This window comes from Saccopteryx bilineata, chromosome 10, assembly GCF_036850765.1.
Source record: "Saccopteryx bilineata isolate mSacBil1 chromosome 10, mSacBil1_pri_phased_curated, whole genome shotgun sequence".
Lineage (NCBI taxonomy): Eukaryota > Metazoa > Chordata > Mammalia > Chiroptera > Emballonuridae > Saccopteryx > Saccopteryx bilineata.
Window position 1 is genome coordinate 49,146,293 of NC_089499.1, and position 19,481 is coordinate 49,165,773.

Sequence of the window (19,481 nt, forward strand, 5' to 3'; positions counted from 1 at the left end):
CCCACCACCTACCATGTGACTCTGGGCTGCGTGTCTGAGTCTAAACTCCACGTCCCTCCATGTCCCAGGGGAACCGGGGCTTCCAAGGGTTGGCGTAAGCACTGACCGAGAGAGGAGGGCGGTCCTCTCAGGTGGCCTGTCATCTCTGGGTGTTTGTAATCGACAGGCCTGTCAATGCAGCAATACTACGCTGGTTGATCCAGTCATTCATCCTTCCAGCATGTTCCGGGGCCAGCAGGTTTTGGATGATAACTTGGCTGACACGCTGCTTCCCTCTTGTATGTTGGGGCAGGTGGGGATGCTTTTTCCTGGCTTCTGAATTGTACTTGGAGGAGAAGGTGGGGGGCAGCCGACACTCCCGTCTTCTCACTGGCAGGCCTGGCCTCACACGTACTGGTCCCGACTCCTGTTGTCCTCTCCTGGTGCTTAAGTCAGTGCGCCTCATAAAGACAGGGCATGCATGACAGGGACACCTGAGGTCCAGTGGGTCTTAGGGACCTCTTTGAAAATGTCCAGAGGAAGCTCTAAAAATGTTGGTGACGGGGGCAGGATTAGTACAGATATAGCTGAAAAAACATGGGTGTAGAGAATATCTAAAAATGTATAAAACAGTGGGGTAAAAAAAAGGCCATGGAAACGAGATTAGTTTGCTAGAGCTGCCATGATAACGTACCACAGTGTGGGCAGCTTTAACGACAGAAGACAGAACCGTATTTTCTCAGGTCTGCAGGCTGAGAGTCCTAGAGCAAGGTGTCAGCAGGGCTGGTTTCCCCCGAGGGATGTGAGGGAGACTCTGTTCCAGGCCTTTCTCTCTTCTGGTGGCCTCAGGCATTTCTTGGCTCAAAGATGGCATTTTCCTGATGTCTTCACATCATTTCTCCTCTTTGCCTGCCTGTCACTTTGTCAAAATTTCTGCTTTTTCTAAGGACACCAAACATACTGGATGAGGGCCTACTCTAGTGACCTCATCTTAACTTGATTATCTGCCAGGACTCTATTTCCAAATAAGATCACATTTGCAGGCAGGGGGTTAGGACTACAACATCTTTGAGGGGACATAGTTCAACCCATAACAAATTAAAAGCAATTCAAAGAAGCAAGTGGAATGGCCAGTATGAACTGATCCTCAGTGAGGCCGGTGGCTTCTAGAGAGCTACCTGAGAGACTCTCAGAAACCCCACACCCAGGCCCAGGGAGATGTGCAGGGATAGAAACACTGTGGGGCCATTTATAATCAGGAGAAACCAGAGATGGTCCAGATACCTGTCAGTAGAGGAATGGATAAATTATTTGTGGTATAGTCATGGAGGAATACTGTGCAAAATGAGGGATATACTAGATCATGGGCAGAGTCCCAAAACCGGCTGAGGGAAAATAGCATGGTTGTAAGACAGTACGCACAGTGCGATACCGTGGTGTACATTTAATACGTGCTATGTAGTATTTACAGATGTGGATGGGAAGACTCTCCCCAGATACGGAACAGCTGGCACGTCTGGGGATGGGAGTGCGGGCCTGGGGAGGGTGGGAAGAAGGGGCTGCAGCTGTGGCTGCCCTGTTGCTGCTTTGATCACTGCCTGTATTTCCTTTAGAAGGAAAGAAACGGTCTAACGCAGATGCTATAGAGCAGTGGTCCCCAACCTTTTTTGGGCCACAGACCGGTTTAATGTCAGAAAATATTTTCACGGACCAGCCTTTAGGGTGGGACGGATAAATATATCACGTGCCCGAGACAAGCGTCAAGAGTGAGTTTTAGATGGATGTAACAGAGGGAATCTGGTCATTTTTAAAAAATAAAACATCATTCAGACTTAAATATAAATAAAACGGAAATAATGTAAGTTATTTATTCTTTCTCTGCGGACAGGTACCAAATGGCCCACGGACCCGTACCGGTCCGCGGCCTGGGGTTGGGAACCACTGCTGTAGATGGTTTCATTTGTCAGCTCTGGGTAGTAGGAGATAGGTCTTTGTAGTCTTCTCAGCCTCTTTCTTGAGAGGGAAGGTGAAAAAGAAAGGCTTTGGAACCAAGTATAAAGTAGAACCCTTGTATATCAGGTAAGTTACTCGGTTGACTCATCTGTAACTCGGGGGCGATGATGACATTCTGCAGCATTGTGGGTTTTAAGGTAATGAGGTCTAGCATGTGATGTGGCGTGCATGATAGTAAAGACAAAGTAAATTTTTGTGAGCAATATAATTTGCTCCCAGGGATTCTCCAACTTTTAATATGCATTGTTTTTGGACACTACTTTCTAAGGGCAATATTGCAATGGTATTTTCTCACTGCAGGTCACAAGTCAGTGTTTGAGCAAATGAGGTGTTCCTTAGTTCTTTGTAGTTGATTTTTGAAATCTGAACTAGCAGAAAGGGGGATGCTCCCTTGGTTGGGAGTTAATGGGAAATGTGCCAGGGGTGGATAGCTGTGGCAACAGTGTAATTAGCCAATTGCTGTGTCCTTCACACTCTGGTTGGGTTCCTTTGAAGTGGGCCTTTGATGGTGGTAGGGCTGTGCCTTTTCTTGATTACTTGGGAAGTTAAGTGATGATAGATGTCTTATGCAACAGTCTTCTCTTGCCTTTAATGGAAAGGCAGTCTCCACCCCTTTTCCCTGCTGTTCAGGACGTGCTTTGTCACTAAAGCAGAGGACCCCTAGGTTGGCTTCTTGTCTTGGGGACACCCTGGATGCCAATGTTTCCCAGCTTTCTCCTGCCCATGACACACAGCATGCCGTTTTTCACCATGGAGGGTGTCTGCCTTACCTTTAAGCACTCCTGCATGCAAACATCCTCTGTGTCACAGCCCTGGTGGGGTTGTCACCACCCCCTCCATGTCTGAAATTGGTACCAAGGAGTGATGAGACTGGACGAGGGTGACGTGGAGACATACCCAAGCACCTTCTTGCTTGGCTGGGAAGCTCACAAGAGGAAAGAAGGGGGCGATGCATGTACCCTGGCAAGTGTGTGGGGTTTGGACGAGCTAGGGATCGTTTAGAAGCTAGGGGACATTTAGGGAGACAGAGCTTGAGAGAAGGTAGTTAGAGGAAGCAACATCTCACTACCACCGATACCCAGTGTTTAATAGTTCCGTAGTCCACTTATTAAGTGCAGCTGTTAACACATCCACTGGGTGCTCAGTTTTGTGCCCAGCACTGGTGAGGGGGCAGAACTTGCAGACCTGGGCACTGCAGAGGGTCTGGTCCAGCTGGGGAGGCTGGATGTGCCCCAGGGTCAGATGCAGCTGGCTGATTAAGACAGTAAGGTAGACAACTCTCTGAGTGTGCCTTGGGGGTATCATCCTGCAGTTTGGAAGGGGTGGTCAGGGAAGGCCTCTTGGAAGCTTGGATGGTGAAGAGCTGTTGTAGTGACTGGGGTGAGAACAGCTGAATGGCAGGGTGTGTCTGGGTCACACCCTGACAACTGTCTCAATCTTAGCCTAAGATCTTTTCACTTTGGTCTCTTCTGTAAACCCGGGGTGGTGCCACCTACCAGTCCACGTCATAAACCTGAGGACTCAATAATGGGCATGGGGGGATGCCTTTTGTTAATTTTAAAAATTACTATTTTTAATTGTAGTATGGTATGTATGATACTTTAGCCATTTTTAGCCTCAGTTCGGTGGCATTAAGTACATTTTCTGAGGAAGCTTTTAAAAATTAAAGATGCTTTAACACAGGGATAGTCAACCTTTTTATACCCACTGCCGACTTTTGTATCTCTGTTAGTAGTAAAATTTTCTAACCGCCCACCAGTTCCACAGTTAATGGTGATTTATAAAGAAGGGAAGTAACTTTACTTTATAAAATTTATAAAGCAGAGTTAGTTAAAGCATATAATAATAATTACTTATCAAGTACTTTATGTCAAATTTTCGCTAAATTTGGCAGAATCAATCTTTATAAAATAACTTACTATAGTTAAATCTTTTTATTTATACTTTGGTTGCTCCGCTACCGCCCACCATGAAAGCTGGAATGCCCACTAGTGGGCGGTAGGGACCAGGTTGACCACCACTGCTTTAACAACTTTGTTACTGTTCGTGTTGGACTGTGAGGGTCTGCTCCTCTCCTGTAGGTTCCTAGAGGGCAAATACTGGGGTCAGGAATGAAATGGAAGAAGGGAGGGGACCTGAGCTGGAGGGAGGACTGTCTTGGCTGCGACAGTCAAGCGCCCCTGCCCCCCTCTGGCCTCACTACTGCTCCCAGAACTTGAGTTCACTCTTGCCAGGTGTGGTCTGGTGTCCAGCAGGACTGCTGCCACCGCAGGCATGTTCTGTGCGTCCGGGAGTGGGAGTGGGAAGGATGCAGGGCTGGACTGGTCCTTGCTTCACACCTGGGCCGAGGGACCTGCCCAGAGACTGTGCCAGGTGCCTGCTGCATGGGGCTCTCCAGGATCCCAGGATCTCAGAGTATTTCCTTGAGAGCACCAACTAAAATGTCTCACACCCGACCCCTCCCATCGTACAGAGTCAGACTCCCATTGGCTCAGTTGATAGCAGCCCTCAGTGGTGGGATTCAGTGAAGGCCTGAGCATGCCAGGCTGGCACACCTGCCTTGGTTTGCTCTCGGCTCACAGCCCCTGCTGTTTGAGGGTGGGAAATGCCATTTTAATGAGGAGCCAGTGGATGCAGTGCACTCTTTTCATGGGATGGGGTCTTTCTGTGTCACTGCTTAGAATCTTGTTGACTTTCCCCGGACAGCAGACACCGGCTTCTCAGCTCGGAGAGGGTGGAGTCGGAGTAGTGGCAGTGCGGCCTCCGTTCCCTGGGACACGTGGCCATGGAGTGGAATGTGTCTTTCCTCTTACCACCTTTTACTTTTCTCCCCTTTTCCACTTCTCTCCTGAAGCAGCTGCCACTGAAACACCCTCGCCAGGATGAGTGTGAGTTTCCGGTGGGGCCGGGGTGCCCTGGAGCCACTGTGCCGTCGGCGGTCCTTGTGCCCGTCAGGCCCTCACAGAGCCACGGCTGTGTGCGCGCGGAGGCCGCTCCGGCCCCCCAGGCAGGAGGCCCCCCAGGCAGGAAGCGTGTGGTTTGGGTCCGCTTGCTGAGAGCACGTGGTGCTCCGGGAAGCGGCGGAGCCCAGGGTATGATTCACTCGGAGGGACGTGGAAAACAATGTCTGTCTTTAAGCTCCAGGAACTAGGAAAATGAGCTGGAAATGTGAGTAATGTGTAATTTTACTAAAATTAACCGGCGAGTTCTTCAGATGTTTTCTTTCGGGTTTTTCAGCGCCTTCGTCTGCTCGGTGGTGCCCCGCTGCGTCATGGTTTGGGTTGGCGGCCTCTGGTTTGCGTGCCCCAGAGCCCCTTCTCCCACGCCCCGGCTGGTGTGGGTGCACAGTGGTCTCCAGAAGCACAGGTGGCAGCTGTGAGTGTGGCACCACCCGCCAGCTGTGTGCCCGGACAGCTACCTGCCGTCCTTGGGCATCTCTTCCCCCCGCAACATGTCACTGACCCCTGGGTCTCAGGGCTGGCCTCGGAGCTTCAGCCGAGTTCAAACACGACTCCGTTTGCCAACATTCAGGTGTCACATGGACATCAGTGCAAGGGATCGGGGCTGCGCATATGTACTGGCTGGCGACCTGGACGTTGGATAGGGACAGATCTGCCTGAGCGTTAGGCTGCTGGTCTGGTCGGGAATGGGGTTGGGGTGGACGTGATGCCTCTTCATCCCTGGACTCTGGCCTCGTGCCAGCTTCTCTGGCCCACCCTAACCTCACCTGGACCCACGAGAAGGCAGAGGTGTGTCTTACTTTCTGTAACTTACAAAACAGAGGCTCAGTTCACACTGGTTGAATATAATGGAGTCGTAGTCTTATTCCGAGTTTGCCGCATTCATTAAATGGCCTTCAGAAACCTCATTTTTAGGGGGAGGAGATTGTGTCAGGGAAACAATTTACTTATCTTGTCAAACATTAAATTTTATTTTATCCAAATTTAGAAGGAAACTTTTATTTTTCAATTACAGTTGACATTATTTTATAATAGTTTCAGGTGTACAGCATAGTGGTGACACAGTTACGTAACTTAAGAAGTATGCGCACGGATGAAATCACAGATGGTGGCGGGGTGGGTTCTCTGAAAGGTTTGCATGGCACTGTGGGGTTCAGAGCAAGCACCTGGCGCTGTAGATGCAGTGGGCTGCGCACGCGTGTGCCTGGGGACGGAGATAGATGACAGGTAGGACACACACACACAGTATATACAGATACACAGTCAGAGGCAGGCAGTGGTGTGTCTTATTTGAAGAATGGCAGGCAAATTGTTCTGGCTGCCGAGCACGACACATGTGGGCATGAAACCCAGACAAGGATGAAAACATGGTCAGGACCAGAGTGGGAAGAGCTTAGGAGGCCACTGAAGACAGTGCTGGGCTGCTGAAAATTGTAACTATGGGCTTGATATGTTCGGATCTGCTTTATGAAAAGATCGTGCTGAAATGCATACAAATAAACCAGCGAATCTGAATAAGGTTTGGCGGGCTGTCTCAGTGTCAGTTGCCTGTTGTGATATCATGCTGTAGTTTTATAAGATGTCATCACCGTTGGGGGAACGTGGTAAAGGGTACAGGTGAATCCACATTTTAAAAAGGCATGCCTGTCGCTCTCACACACGTGTGTATATAAAACACTAGATCATTTTATTGCACTCAGCCACTTGAGGTGGCAGCAGGCAGTGCTGCTGCTTTCTCTGGGGTTCCTTCTTAGCTCAGGGGCCCAGGCTTCTCTGCTATGAAGTAGTCTGTCTGCAGAGGCAAGAGGATGAGGACCTGCTAACTCTGAGGATAATTTGCATTTCTTAAAGAAAGTCATTGAGATCATGATCTACCACATTTTTAGTTAAGACTTGCTCTTTATGAAGAAAAGATTGCTCTGGCAGCAGCAGAACATGTTATGTTTAAGGAGCTGAGACTCTCGAAGCAAAAAGAATAAACAGGTGAGGCCCGGGCCGGTTGGCTCAGTGGTAGAGCTTCGGCCCGGCATATGGAAGTCCTGGGTTTGATTCCCGGCCAGGGCACACAGGAGAAGCACCCATCTGCTTCTTCACCCCTCCCTTTCTCCTTTCTCTCTGTTTCTCTCTTCCCCTCCCACAGCCAAGGCTCCATTGGAGTAAGTTGGCCCGGGCGCTGAGGATGGCCCCATGGTCTCTGCCTCAGGCGCTAGAATGGCTCTGGGGGCAATGGAACAATGCCCCAGATGGGCAGAGCATCACCCCCTGGTGGGTGGGCAGGCCGGGTGGATCCTGGTTGGGTGCATGCAGGAGTTTGTCTGCCTCCCCGCTTCTAACTTTGGAAAAATACAAAAAAAAAAAAAAAAAGAATAAATAGGTGAGAAGGAAGGACCTGGGCTGAGCCCAGAACAGCGTTTGTGGTTTTCTGTTGGCCCTGCCTTGTAATTACCTGGGCTGTGTAATTCTCTAACAGATACAACATAGGCTTTGCCTTAGATCAGATCTATCAGATTTGGGAAGGGCGTTTACCATCCTGTGTCTTACACAGCACCTGCCACGTGCTCAGCATACAACCGAGGTTTCTGGGAGCACCAGTTGATGGACTTCACTAAAGCAGATTACCCTTGCTGGTGTATTCTGGTCTTAGGAGCTGCATGTGGGCTCTGAGTTGTCCCGACAAGCCTGTACTGCACACACCATGAGCCAGAGCAAACACCACTGCTTCTTGGCCAGTGACCTGTCTGCTCTGAGTCTCGGTCCTGTCATCTGGAAAGGGGGTGATTACGGCATCTCCTTAGTGCTGTTCAGAAGGTCAAATGAACTATTAACACCTGTGGAGCAGGACCTGGCACATAGAAGCATTTTGGTAACTTTGAGTTATCGTCATTATCTACATCTTGATAAATGTGGCAGATCCTTGTCAAACGAAGCTGGCCTTGAGCACCTAGGTTAGTTCTTTAGGCTCTGAGCAAGTGCAGTTTACTGTAGAAGAACTCGGGTAGGCACACAACCTGTATGGACAGGCAGCTGAGCGGACCCTGATGAGGGAGCTCCCTCCTGGCACCGCGGGCCTTTGCAGTCACCCCATCCCGGCTTAGCGCCCTGGTTCAGCTTACTGGTTGGTGAGCTATTTGACCTAAACCTCAGAAAAGGATGATGATGATATATTTATTCACAGCAAGGTGAAGAATTAAGTAATCTGTGTGAAGTGCTTGGCCCATGGCCAGGAATGACGCAGGCATTCCCATCTGAGTGACTCCTTTTTTTCAGGAATAAGACCGCCAATGGAGACTGCCGGAAAGACCCCCGGGAGCGGAGCCGCAGCCCCATCGAGCGGGCTGTGGCCCCCACCATGAGCCTGCACGGCAACCACCTGTACGCATCCCTCCCCAGCCTCAGCATGGAGCAACCCCTTGCACTGACCAAAAACAGCATGGACGCCAGCAGGCCGGCGGGCATCGCGCCCACGCTGACCCCGGTGGAGCGGCAGCAGGTATGTCTGTCCTGTAGGGTGTGGGCTCAGGGCGTGAGGGCTGGGTGGACAGCACCAGCAGAGGCCGTGAGGGAAGTGGTGAGAGAGGGTGGAGGAGTCCATCTTCAGCCTCGGCTCTGCACTTGGGACAAGGGAGTGGCAGCAGCGACAGCAGGAGGGATCCTTTCACTAACTACCACCTCACATTTGAGTGGCTGCGTAGACTTGCTGGGCCTTACCTCGTAGGGCTGACTGCGTGCACAGGGGGTTTAATGTCTTTGCCAAAGGATTGGTCTAGTTTACGTTTTCAGCAGTCTTCCTTGGTGGTTCTGTTTCTGTTAGGATCAATGTAATAATCCTAACTATTAATCATTCGTTTCCATTGTAAGGACACACAGTTCAAAGTTAAATGTCAAGTTGCTTTGCCTTGGACTGAAATCCATGAAGTCAGTGGTCACAATGGTTATTAGCTCATGCTGGTCAGAAACCTGTGATTGGCAGATAGTTTTTTCTACAAGGAAAATAAGAAAATTATGTTACTTAATAAATACAGTGTGCTTGGTAGGGAAAAAAATTTTTTAACTGGGACTCCTGAGGAAAATACATACTAAAAGGAGGCAGTTAGCATTGAGGTTTGGAATCACTGTGTGAGTCCATGACTTTTCTCTCTGAACCTCTGGGGTCTGTGATGTAATAGGTCCTCAGTGTTTGCTAAGTGTGACTGACAGCAAGCAAAGGGTGTGCTGTGCAGCAGGAGGCCAGGCCGCAGCCTCCAGCTTCCGATGCATCACCCCAGTACACTGCTGACACTCATCTCACTCCCCAGGGCCGCTTCTGAGCGGCTGTGCCTGGTCCAGCTGTGCTCCAGCCCAGCAGCACTGCCTGGTGCCTCTCTGGTCTGGTCAGTAATGACTGCTTGTGGGCAGGCCCGAGCGTTGAGACAGGTTGTAAGGTACCTGTGGTTCCCAGTAAGGCTGATAAGCAGTTGTGCTTCCCACCTCGGAGCCCAACACTATGGTCCCGTGTGTTTTATTCATTCAATAAAACGGGTAGACATCAATGTTGAAGGGAATGTACTGGAAGCCAGTCAGGCAAGACATGTTTTAGTCTGGAAGAGATGGATCGTCAAATAACTAAACTATGGTATTGTAACTATTGTATTGATAAACAGCCACTTATTCTGATAAGAACAGAGGTCCATTATCACTGCCCTTCACGTACTGAACAAAGCATTACTGGGGCTGACCGTGCCCCGAGTAATCTGCAGAGCCGCAGACACAGAGGTGTGTGCAGGACACACCGGCCCGAAGGAGCTCACTGCAGTCAGGAAGTGTTTGGCTCTCGAGGGCGACGGGGGCCACAGTGGGGGTGATTTGAGCACCAAAGGAATTTATTTCTAGGATCCAGGGAATTCAGCCCTTTGGCTGCTGCTGCTGTTGGTATGGGAGTTCCTCAGGGGGGGGGGGCGGGGGACTCCCCTCGGAGGCTCATCTCTGAGCCCGTGGTGGCCGGGGCAGGAATCCCTGGAGCCTCCGGGAAAACAGGGTGGGCCCTTGGTAGGTCCTCCCTACCCTTTAGCTTCTCTGAAGGCTTTTGAGAATCTTCTGGTTGGTTCTTACAGTTGCTTTGTGAAAAGTGTACTTCTGGGTCGAGTAACCTATTGTCCTTAGCATGGTCTCCCCAACCCTGTCCTAAAGTGTGCCTAGCCGTGGGGTTGGTGAGAGCAGGTTTTCCAGGAGTGAGAACCTTGAATTCCCACCTGTGTTCTTATGGGATTCCTGGCCAGTGGCCATTGAACAAGCCAAGTTTTCCTGGGATGGGTACAGTGGCTCCGGCTTCCCCAAGGTGTCCACCGACTTAAGCTTTAATTTAAGGTTGGGGTAGGTGGTAAAGAGGTTATCAGCCTGTCTTTTCACCTTGACTTTTGGTCAACTTGTATTTCTCTCACCATAGTGACTGTTCCATGAACTTTTTTCTGTATCATTGCATGGCCTGGACAGTCCATTATAACCTGAGCTTCTGCTCGGACATTCAGTGAGTTCCTCCCAGGTGCTCTGCTGAGAACACAGAGATGAGTGCTCAGAAGCGTCCACCCATATCTGGGAGTTCTGTCTCATTTGCGAGCAGTCAGGATGGCTGTGGTGGGAAGTGTGCATGTCACCGCTGCTAAGCAAGGGAAATGAGGGTGGGGAGGGGGCTTCCTGGAGCAGCAGCAGGGCCCTGTGCAGGGCAGCCTTCTTTCGTGTGTTGGAAAATGTGACTCAGAACTCTGGGAACTGGGACTGGAAAGTTCCCAGAGAGGCATGTCTGGGGGGGCTGCAGAGAGTGTGTCACCCCACTTTATGTTTTGGTAATGCTAGCTCTGAAGATATGCAGTGTTCTAAAGTAAGATACAAAAGATATGGGGGTGGCCTCAAGGGCAGCAGCAAATAAGAAGAGACAGGAGATTAAGTAGTAAAACTCGAGGGACCTGGAACATCGGACTGTTCTTGTAAGGACATTCTTCCGCTAGGGCAGTCCAGAGTGGGCGGGACAGGGCTGAATGGAGCTGAGTGATCAATTCTCACTGTGGCTCTGCTGCTCATTTGTTGTGTTACCTCTAGCAGGTTACCCATTTCTAGTTTTTCCCCATCTGGAAAATGATGGTGTTGGGAGAGCGGTGTTGGGCCATGTGGGCTCACAAGCACCCAACCTGGGAGTGTGAGGTGTTTTAGGTAGGTGCATGGTGCCAAAGCCGAGCTTGCACTCAGCCAGGGTCTAGGTGAAATACTGGAAGAGGAAGGTGGTTTGTATGCCCTGGGAGAGCTCAGCCAGCCACCCTGTAGCCTAGGTTGGGGGCGGGGGTATGCCCAGGCAGTGACCATTTGCACGTCTGTGCTTCAGGTCAGGCTGGAGGTGCCCCAGATGATGATCCAACACCAGGGGTGCAGTGGAAATCTCTTCATAGCACCCTCACACATTGGTTGTCCTGCCCTGCTCCCCACCCCTCCCCGCTAGGAGAAGCCACATTCTCTCCTGGAATGGCCTTTGTCGCCTTTGGACAGCACTGACATACAGGCTGGATGTCGCCTTGATTCTTTGGTCTAAGCTTCCTTAAATCCATTGTATGTCAACTGTATTGCTTCATCTTCAGAGACCCTCCCCCAACACATCGCCCCTTTCTGACATTTTCTTTGGTCAGGGCTCTGGTTGCGGGAACAGAAACCAATCCGAGCTGCTTTAAGCACAAAAGGAAGGGGGTTTATTGGGAGTGTCATGGGCACAGCCAGGCAGAGGAAGGAAGGGCTGGTCCTTGCTTGGGAGAGCAGGAGAGGACACAAGACTCTCCTTCCTCCTGTGGCTCTGTGCCTGTCTAGGTCTCTGCATCCTCTCCTCTGCTTGGAAATGCACATGGCCAGCCCAGTGTGGCTGTCCCGCAGCTCCTGAGATCAGCTTGAGTCTCTTAAGAGATTCAGGCTTAATACGTGGCTCCAAGCCTGGATTAGAATTCCAACCTGGCCAAGGGGCAAGGTCACTTATGAACGTGGCTGCCTTAGCCTTACCTTGTGGATGGAGTGTTCCCAGGGGAGGGGAAGAGGGGCGATCAAGGCCTCAGGGACTAAATAGATCCTTTGAGAGGTGGACTCGAAGCCACAGGCAGTCTGAGCAGCACATGAGCAGGGCTCCTACAGGCAACCAGTGGCAGGCTTCCACCCTCATCCCAGGGGTTGGCTCCTCCAGCCTCTTGGCAGGTACTGTTCTTACTGTTTCACACGCAAACAGTGGAAGCTTGGCATAGTACAGGCCCTTGCCTGATAAGTGGCACTCACCCAGGTCTGCTGGGTCCCAAATCCATGTTTTCACCTCTGTGTCACTTTTGCCCACACTGTCTTTGGTGGCTCCACCCATCTTAAAAGCTCAAAACTCAGGTGTTGTATTTATCAAGGGAAGGGGGGGAGATAGATGAGGCCAAGAGGTGGGGGTGGGTGGGAACTGTAGACAGGCAGGCACAGGAAAGGGGTCCAAGGAAAAGCACGAAATTTCTAAATCCTTTCGTTCCTGGGTAGACCCTGCTGATCTGTGTGCGGCTCGGGAGTCACTACTTTGTGCATATTCCCCCACCTGTCATTTTCACTCATTTCCCATCATGGGTAGGCTGGGTGGACAAGCCTGATTCCCCTGTTTGTTTTTTAGATTTTATTTATTCATTTTAGAGGGAGAGGGAGGGAGAGAGAAGGGGGGAGAAGCAGGAAGCATCAACTCCCATCTTCTATGTGCCTTGACCAGGCAAGCCCAGGGTTTTGAACAGGCGACCTCAGCGTTCCAGGTCGACATTTTATCCACTGCGCCACCACAGGTCAGGCCCCCAGTTCCCCTCTGTTGATGCTGCGTTCATCATTGGGCCCTTTGGGGTGACCCTTCAACCAGTTAGTTCACTTACTGTTTGGAACTCGGTGCACATTCTCAACTGTCTTGTCTTTCGGGCTGGCACGAGACACCTTTCCTGGCTGGAACCTGAGGAAGCTCAGTGTGGTTCAGATATTCTGCCCAGGGTCTGCCCCACGGTCTGGGGATCCAGAAACTCACTCCAAAGTGGGTGTGGTCTAGAGGAGGAGGCAGGTGCTAGTATCTGAGGGGTACACCTGGAAGGGCTGCTTTACTTGCTGAATTGGGGGGTAGGTAGGGGGTCATAAAACACTCATAGAGATGGCATTCAAACGGTCCTAAAGGACAAGTAGAATTTTCCAGGCAGACTGTGGTGGTTGTGGGAAAGGAGAGCGTCAGCAGAGCGGATTGGGTGCGGGATGGGACACACGTGATTCGTATACTCAGATGTACCTGCATCTCCATTATTTGTGTGGTTGTAATAAAACCCAACTGGAGCTGCTTGGCCTAAGCAGAAACTGTATGAAGGGCAGTCAGAGAACCCCTGGGGTGCAGTGGCACATGCAGAGAAGGCAGGACCTGCACTCCAGGGACTTGAGCGTGGGTATCTCAGCTGCAGGCGCAGTGGTGGTTCCTCACACACCGCTGGTGGCTTCCTCCAGGTTCGCTGCTGACCTTGAGCACCGACTGCAGTTTGGAAGTAGGAGGCTACAGATGGGCTGGGCTCTGATTCGCTTTCAGTCAGCAGGGGCCCCAGGACAGGCTCACAGAAGGGTGGTGGAGGGTGCTAGAGAGGGCCCCCCATGGAGGAGCTGGGGTCCAACAGACGGGATCCGGGCGCTGAGGTGGTGGGTGGCACTTGGCTCTCCAGGCAGGACAAGTGACTGGCTGTGGTGTGGGAGGGGTGTGCCCTTCCTCAGCTGTGGGGACCAGGGCCACCTGCTCGGGAAGCAGAACTGCCCATCTTCCCAAGCCCGAGCTGATGTCAGACCCCTTCTCTCCCCAGAACCGGCCTTCAGTGATCACCTGTGCCTCTGCCAGCGCCCGCAACTGCAACCTCTCCCACTGCCCCATCGCACACAGTGGCTGCGTGGCCGGGCCAACCAGCTACCGGAGGGCCCCGAGCTGTGAGTGTCCCTGTGGGGTGGCGGGCTCGGGCTTCCCCAGTCAACATCGCTTCCAGTGGGGTTGGCTTCCTTCCATCTCATGCTATAGATGGGAACAAACCTCTAGCTCCTGGAGCTTATTTCTAATTGAGATGGAAAAAGTAGGATTTTTGAAGCACATGCACTCCTAGCTTTGAGTGTGGCTTGGGTGGGAAGGGGGTAAGACACACATTGCCCTGACTTTCAGGATCTCTTTTTCCAGTTGGGATAAAAATAGGTTCTACCATCAGGTAAAGCCCCATTATCTCTCTGAACTTGTAGTTAGCCCAGGGCGGCAGCCATGTCAGCAGTTACAGGTTCAGAGACACGTGCCCACGTACCCAGCTAAGCTGGTGGAGATGGGCCCTCTGTCTCCAGATCCAGGTCTGACCTCTGTCCTGCCCCCCACAGCCACCACCACCTGTGACCCCGTGGTGGAGGAGCATTTCCGCAGGAGCTTGGGCAAGAACTACAAGGAGCCTGAGCCGGCACCGAACTCCGTGTCCATCACAGGCTCTGTGGACGACCACTTTGCCAAAGCTCTGGGAGACACGTGGCTTCAGATCAAAGCGGCCAAGGACGGCGCGTCCAGCAGCCCGGAGTCGGCCTCACGCAGGGGCCAGCCCGCCAGCCCCTCTGCCCACATGGTCAGCCACAGTCACTCACCCTCCGTGGTCTCCTGAAGGGAGTGCCGCCCTCGAGCACGACGTCGATCTGCATGGTTTGCCTGAGCTTTGAACAGTCAGTGCTTAAAAAACAGGAAAAAAAAATCTTGGGAGTGGGGTGGGGGGAAGGGAAGGGATGGTTTATTCGCAAAACCATGTCATTGGGGTTTTTGTTTTTTGTGCTTGCTTGGTATTCGTATGCCAGGGCCCTCAAACGTGATAGCAGGAATGGCATGTGGAACATCTGTCTCATGTAGCATCCTAACTTCCTGCCTCAGTTACCAAAGAAACCTCTGATGCAGGTCTGCTGCCCTGACAGGGCTGGGACTCCATGGCGTGCACTTTCTCAGTCACAAGCCATGACATTGGTGACCCAAACACTTTGTGCTTTTCCATTTGCTTCTCGAGACCAGGGTGTGTGCAGCTTAGCTTCCGTGGCTTGTTCAGTCCAGCCCGCATGTGTGTGCTTGTGTGTGTGCGTCTACTTGAAGAGAACAGAGGACTGTTGTGTCTGATTTGCACTATTGGAGGAGGACTAGAGTTGCCTGCTTGACAACTTTATGTGAGATGCTAGTACTCTGAGGGCAAACTGCTGAAAAACAAAGGGTTTAAGGATGACGTTTCTGATCATTTGTGTGTTTTTGTTGTTTTTTAAATTTAGACAGAACAGCTTTGGAAGGGGAAGTCTCATACCGGTTATAGGTCTTTCTCTCTAGATTTCAGGTGCTTGCAACTGGACTGCAGACTCCACCAATCACGGGCATTTTACTTTTTCTAAACACTGCAGTTTGTTAGATTAGAGCTGAGGTTGGAGGTTCATAGTGCTTTAAACGTGATGCATGTTTTAAGGGAGAAAAATAGCTGGTTTCTATTAATTGTATAGACAGTAAACACAAAACTTAATACTTACTAGCTTCTGTTCAGAATTAGTTTATTTTTGTCAGTTACAGTCCTAGATATACTTACTGCTGGTACAGTTGTACTCTAAGATTTGTATTTGATATTCATGTTACTCCCAACTAATGTGGGGCCAGGCGGCCCCGGAGACGGGCAGCTGAGTCAGTCAGCATGGTGTAGGATGTTGGGGTTTTTGCTGCAGGCTGACAGCATTGTTTATTTTTTGCATCCCTGTCTGCTTATGACTAGCTCCCAGGGGAGTTGGATTTGTGTCTTCCTACTTCCCTCCATGCAGAAACTGCTCTCTTTAACTCTCTTGGCTAAACAGCAGATTACTGACAATCTGTGATATGCTATTTTGTATGCTTCCTCGTACGCTGGGGCCAAGGCAGTATACATTCCTCTGACTTTATACAGTTATTACTGCATTTATTATTGTTTGCTATAGTAATAGCTACTAACTAGAGATTAGTTGAAGAAAGCATGACACACAGCTGTGGATGTTCAACAGCTGCTCCTCCTCTTGGTAAATGCGCGGGTCTGTCCCCCTGCCCCTCCACCAGGCTACATTCCAGCCTCGCTCGCCAGAGGTCCTCGGAGGTCACCTGGCCAGGTGACAACTGGTGCGACCACCACACCTGCAAGGCATGTGGACTCACAAGAGCCCTCGAGGCTGGTTTATGGTCTGAGAAAAATATAGATTGGCTGGTTCATTTTGAAAATTGTCACCAGGTGAAAGGTTGGAGGATTGGCTCTGGATGTGGTCACAGGGTGGCTGCAGGTCTTTGAAAAGGCAGAAGAAAAGCCCTCTCCTCTAGCCCCGCACACATTTCACTCCCACTCAACTGGGCTTCCAGGCTTTCGCATTTGGGCCCCTGTGTTTCTGTAGGAGAAATTGTTGAGAACACTTTTTTTATATAGGTAACTTTAAGACCATCATTACGCTGTGCGTAAAGAATGTACAGAGAAATTTGTAGGTATTTTTTGAAGAACAATTAATTTGTTAATGATATGTAGCTATTTAATTTTTCCCTTTCCTATTGTAATCATTCATATTTTTTTGTTTGGAAAAAAAAAGTTGATCTTTTTTTTGTCGTAGATTTGTCTGTAAAAGTGCAGGAACACAGTTATTCTATGAGAACACTGCATCTGCCTTAATAGCCACTAGTTTGTTACTGCTACAGGCTACTGAGCATCGCCACAGGAAAGCAACCCGCTGCCGGCGGGCTCTGTGAAGAACGCCTCTCAGCGGCTCTGTCAGTGAACGGGCGTCGCTGTGGGCGGGGACAGGTGCTGATGGCCAGGTCCCTTGTGCACTGACCTATCTGGGATAGGCAGTACCCTAGAGGGGCCACAGGCAGACAGGGAAGCAGGAAACCAAACATTTCACTGGGAAAGGACACACTCCCTGGCCTCAGGAGGAGCACAGTGAGGTTCTTCACAGAGCCATGCCATCCGCAGTGCGTTCTGACAGTTCTCTCCGTGTTTGTAAATCTGTAATATACCATTCTCTGTGGCCTGTTTTTTCCTGGAAGAAGAAAAAGAAGAAAAAAAAGGTTTGGCAGGCCATCTTTTTTTTTTTTTGTACTTAAAAGTAGCCTTAAGAACAATAATAAAGTGCTCTTAAACCACGGACTGTTTGCGTGGGTCCTGGAGTGACAGCATTGGGCCTTTGCTGTGAGGCTGGAGCAGGTGGGGGTGCTGAGCAGCCCTGCACCTGTCTACACAGTGTCTCTGGGCCCCACGTAGGCTGGGACACTGTCTTTTAAACTCCCTCTTGAGAAGCATCATTTAAAACCTAACCTACAGCAGTCCTGCTCTAGTGAGTGGCAGCTCCTGGCTCCATTTTGACTCTGGTTACAGGTCTGAGTCTAATGAGGACACCCAAGGATAGAAAGTATGTATGGGAAGGGCACGTCCTCCCTCCTGGGCTTCCACACCCACCTCTGTGAGTGTCACAGATGTGCAGACTCAGGATAAAATCAGTCTCAGCCTAAGTGACACATGGCAGAGCCCATGTGAACTGTTCCCACCCCCTGGCCACAGACTGGCAGACACACAGCCACCCCACACTGGTGTCTGGTGAGGAGGGCTGGGCCAGGCGGTAGGTGGGCAGGGGTGGGTTTGCAGCACAGCCCCACAATGTCTCGAGGAGGAGCTGGTTTGCCCCTTTCCCATTTAGTCTGTTAGGTGACTCCTCTTGCCATTCCCACCCTTGCGGGCCCAGGTGAAAAGGATCCTGGGGCGCTTGACCATCCAACACTGACAACAAGAAAACTGCTCATGGAGAGAACTACATCCCAGGTTAATGGCAATGTCAAAGCCAAGGTTATTATTTAGCTCAGAACTGGTAGGATCATGAATCATGAGAAATGGAGAACAGAAGCTCCTGGGCAGAAAAAGGCAGGCCCTGGTCCTCAAGATGCGGAGTGGAAGGAGCCGTAAAGGTTGGAGGGACGCAGGGCCCAGAGTCACCAGTCTTAAAGCGGCAGTCCTGCTCTGACACAGAGCTCCCCAGTAGGCAGCCGGGAGAAGTTGCCATGCGAGGGTGGGTTGTGTCAGACGGTCTCGTCGTCACTCATGTCCCAGATCTGTGTGGAGAAGGGGAGACATTCAGCAGAGTGTTCAGTGGCTCGGTGCTGCTCACTGAAGTCACAGCTGTGCAGTGTGTCAACAAACAAAAGGAACAATGGCTCCCATTTGCAGGCGACATGCTTTGTGCCCCAACTCCCTTGTCATTAAGAAAGCAACACCTCCATTTCTTGTATAAAGACACCAAGTCTCAGAAGTGAAGTCACTTGGCCAAGAGAACTCTGGTAAGTGAGCCAACCAGTAGCAGAGCCAGGGAGAGAGCTGGGGTTTGGCCTCAGGGAGTGCGAACGCCTCCGCAGCTCTCCAGCGTCCACTAGAGCTGCCATCCCTGACCCAGCCCAACCCCGCTCACTCTTGTTCCTGTGGCCCTGACCGTGGCCCCAGATCAGCTTGTCTCTAATGACCTTCTTGTTGTTGTCCACCCACTCTCTGGGAGTAAGCTCCCTGAGAGCAGGGATCGAGTCGTGCACTTGCTGCCTGTTCACATGCTTCCCGTCTCCGCAGGCTCCCACCCCAGGGGGTCTGCTCCATCGTCCTTGTGAACTGTGGTCCAGGTGCCCGCTGGACTCAAACCCACAGCACCAGAAAGAGCTGGCTGCCCCTCGAGAGTAAGCCTACTCCCCTCCAGCCCCAGCAGGCGCCTAGGGCAGCATGGTGGGGATAGCCAGATCCTGCCTCTGTCCCTCAGTGTGTGTCCTTGGACATCCTGGGGCTTCTGGGACTGACCTGGCGTGGGGGTAGATGTGAGTATGGGGAAAATAGGATCTCCAACAGAAACAAGAAAAAGTAGGGGGAGGCCTGGCCAGTGCTCTTCTCTGGCCAGCACAGAGCCCCCCCCAGGCTCCTTGTACCCTGGGCTCCCTGGGGGGGCTGGTCCCTGAACTTACGCCTTCAGAATTCCTAGAACTGGTTGCAAAAGGCCACCTCGACGCTAGCTGAGCCGAGAGAAGGAACATCATGTTTACATGAGGCTGGCCTGGGGAGACAGGGAGGCCTGGCCAAGGTAAATATCAACACCAGCTTGGCTTTCAAAGTCTAGGATGTGAAAAATAAATAGAGAAGGAAATTTCCTCTCTCTGGAGGACCTAGCAGCCCAGGCCGAGGGTGGTGGGTCTGCCTCTTACACCCCTCCACGTTACATCCTTCTTCCTGTCCGAGGACACTGGGATGGGACTGCAATGCCAATGTTCAGATGCCTGCAGGAGCCAGCACCGGGGTGTGGAGGAGCCAGGTCTGGGGTCCCGCAAGGTGAAGGTGGCTTGGCAGGCCTTGCCCGTCTCTTGGCCCAGCTTATCCTCAGCAGGTCTTGAAGGCACCTGGGCCTGCCCCCTGGGGTCGGAATCAGTGGTAGGGGGCAGAGTGGCTACGTTTGGAACAAGCTGCAGTCAGGAGCCCC

The 19,481-nt window shown here is 51.4% G+C and overlaps 2 protein-coding genes across 6 annotated transcripts in view; one reads left to right on the forward strand and one right to left on the reverse strand.

Annotated features, from left to right (window-relative positions):
- VGLL4 (vestigial like family member 4) overlaps positions 1-15,446 on the forward strand; it is a 186,268-nt gene extending 170,822 nt beyond the window's left edge. For all 5 annotated transcript variants that reach the window (XM_066245028.1, XM_066245027.1, XM_066245025.1 and 2 more), the window contains 3 exons: positions 8,220-8,442; positions 13,793-13,913; positions 14,343-15,446. In XM_066245028.1, coding sequence (XP_066101125.1) covers positions 8,220-8,442; positions 13,793-13,913; positions 14,343-14,614 — 616 coding nt within the window. In that variant the 3' untranslated portion in view covers positions 14,615-15,446. The remainder of the gene's footprint in view (positions 1-8,219; positions 8,443-13,792; positions 13,914-14,342) is intronic.
- A 2,352-nt stretch (positions 15,447-17,798) lies between these two features.
- The window catches only part of ATG7 (autophagy related 7), a 320,442-nt gene continuing 318,759 nt past the window's right edge, over positions 17,799-19,481 (reverse strand). Inside the window, exon 19 of the mRNA XM_066245020.1 lies at positions 17,799-18,084. Coding sequence (XP_066101117.1) covers positions 18,052-18,084 — 33 coding nt within the window. The 3' untranslated portion in view covers positions 17,799-18,051. The remainder of the gene's footprint in view (positions 18,085-19,481) is intronic.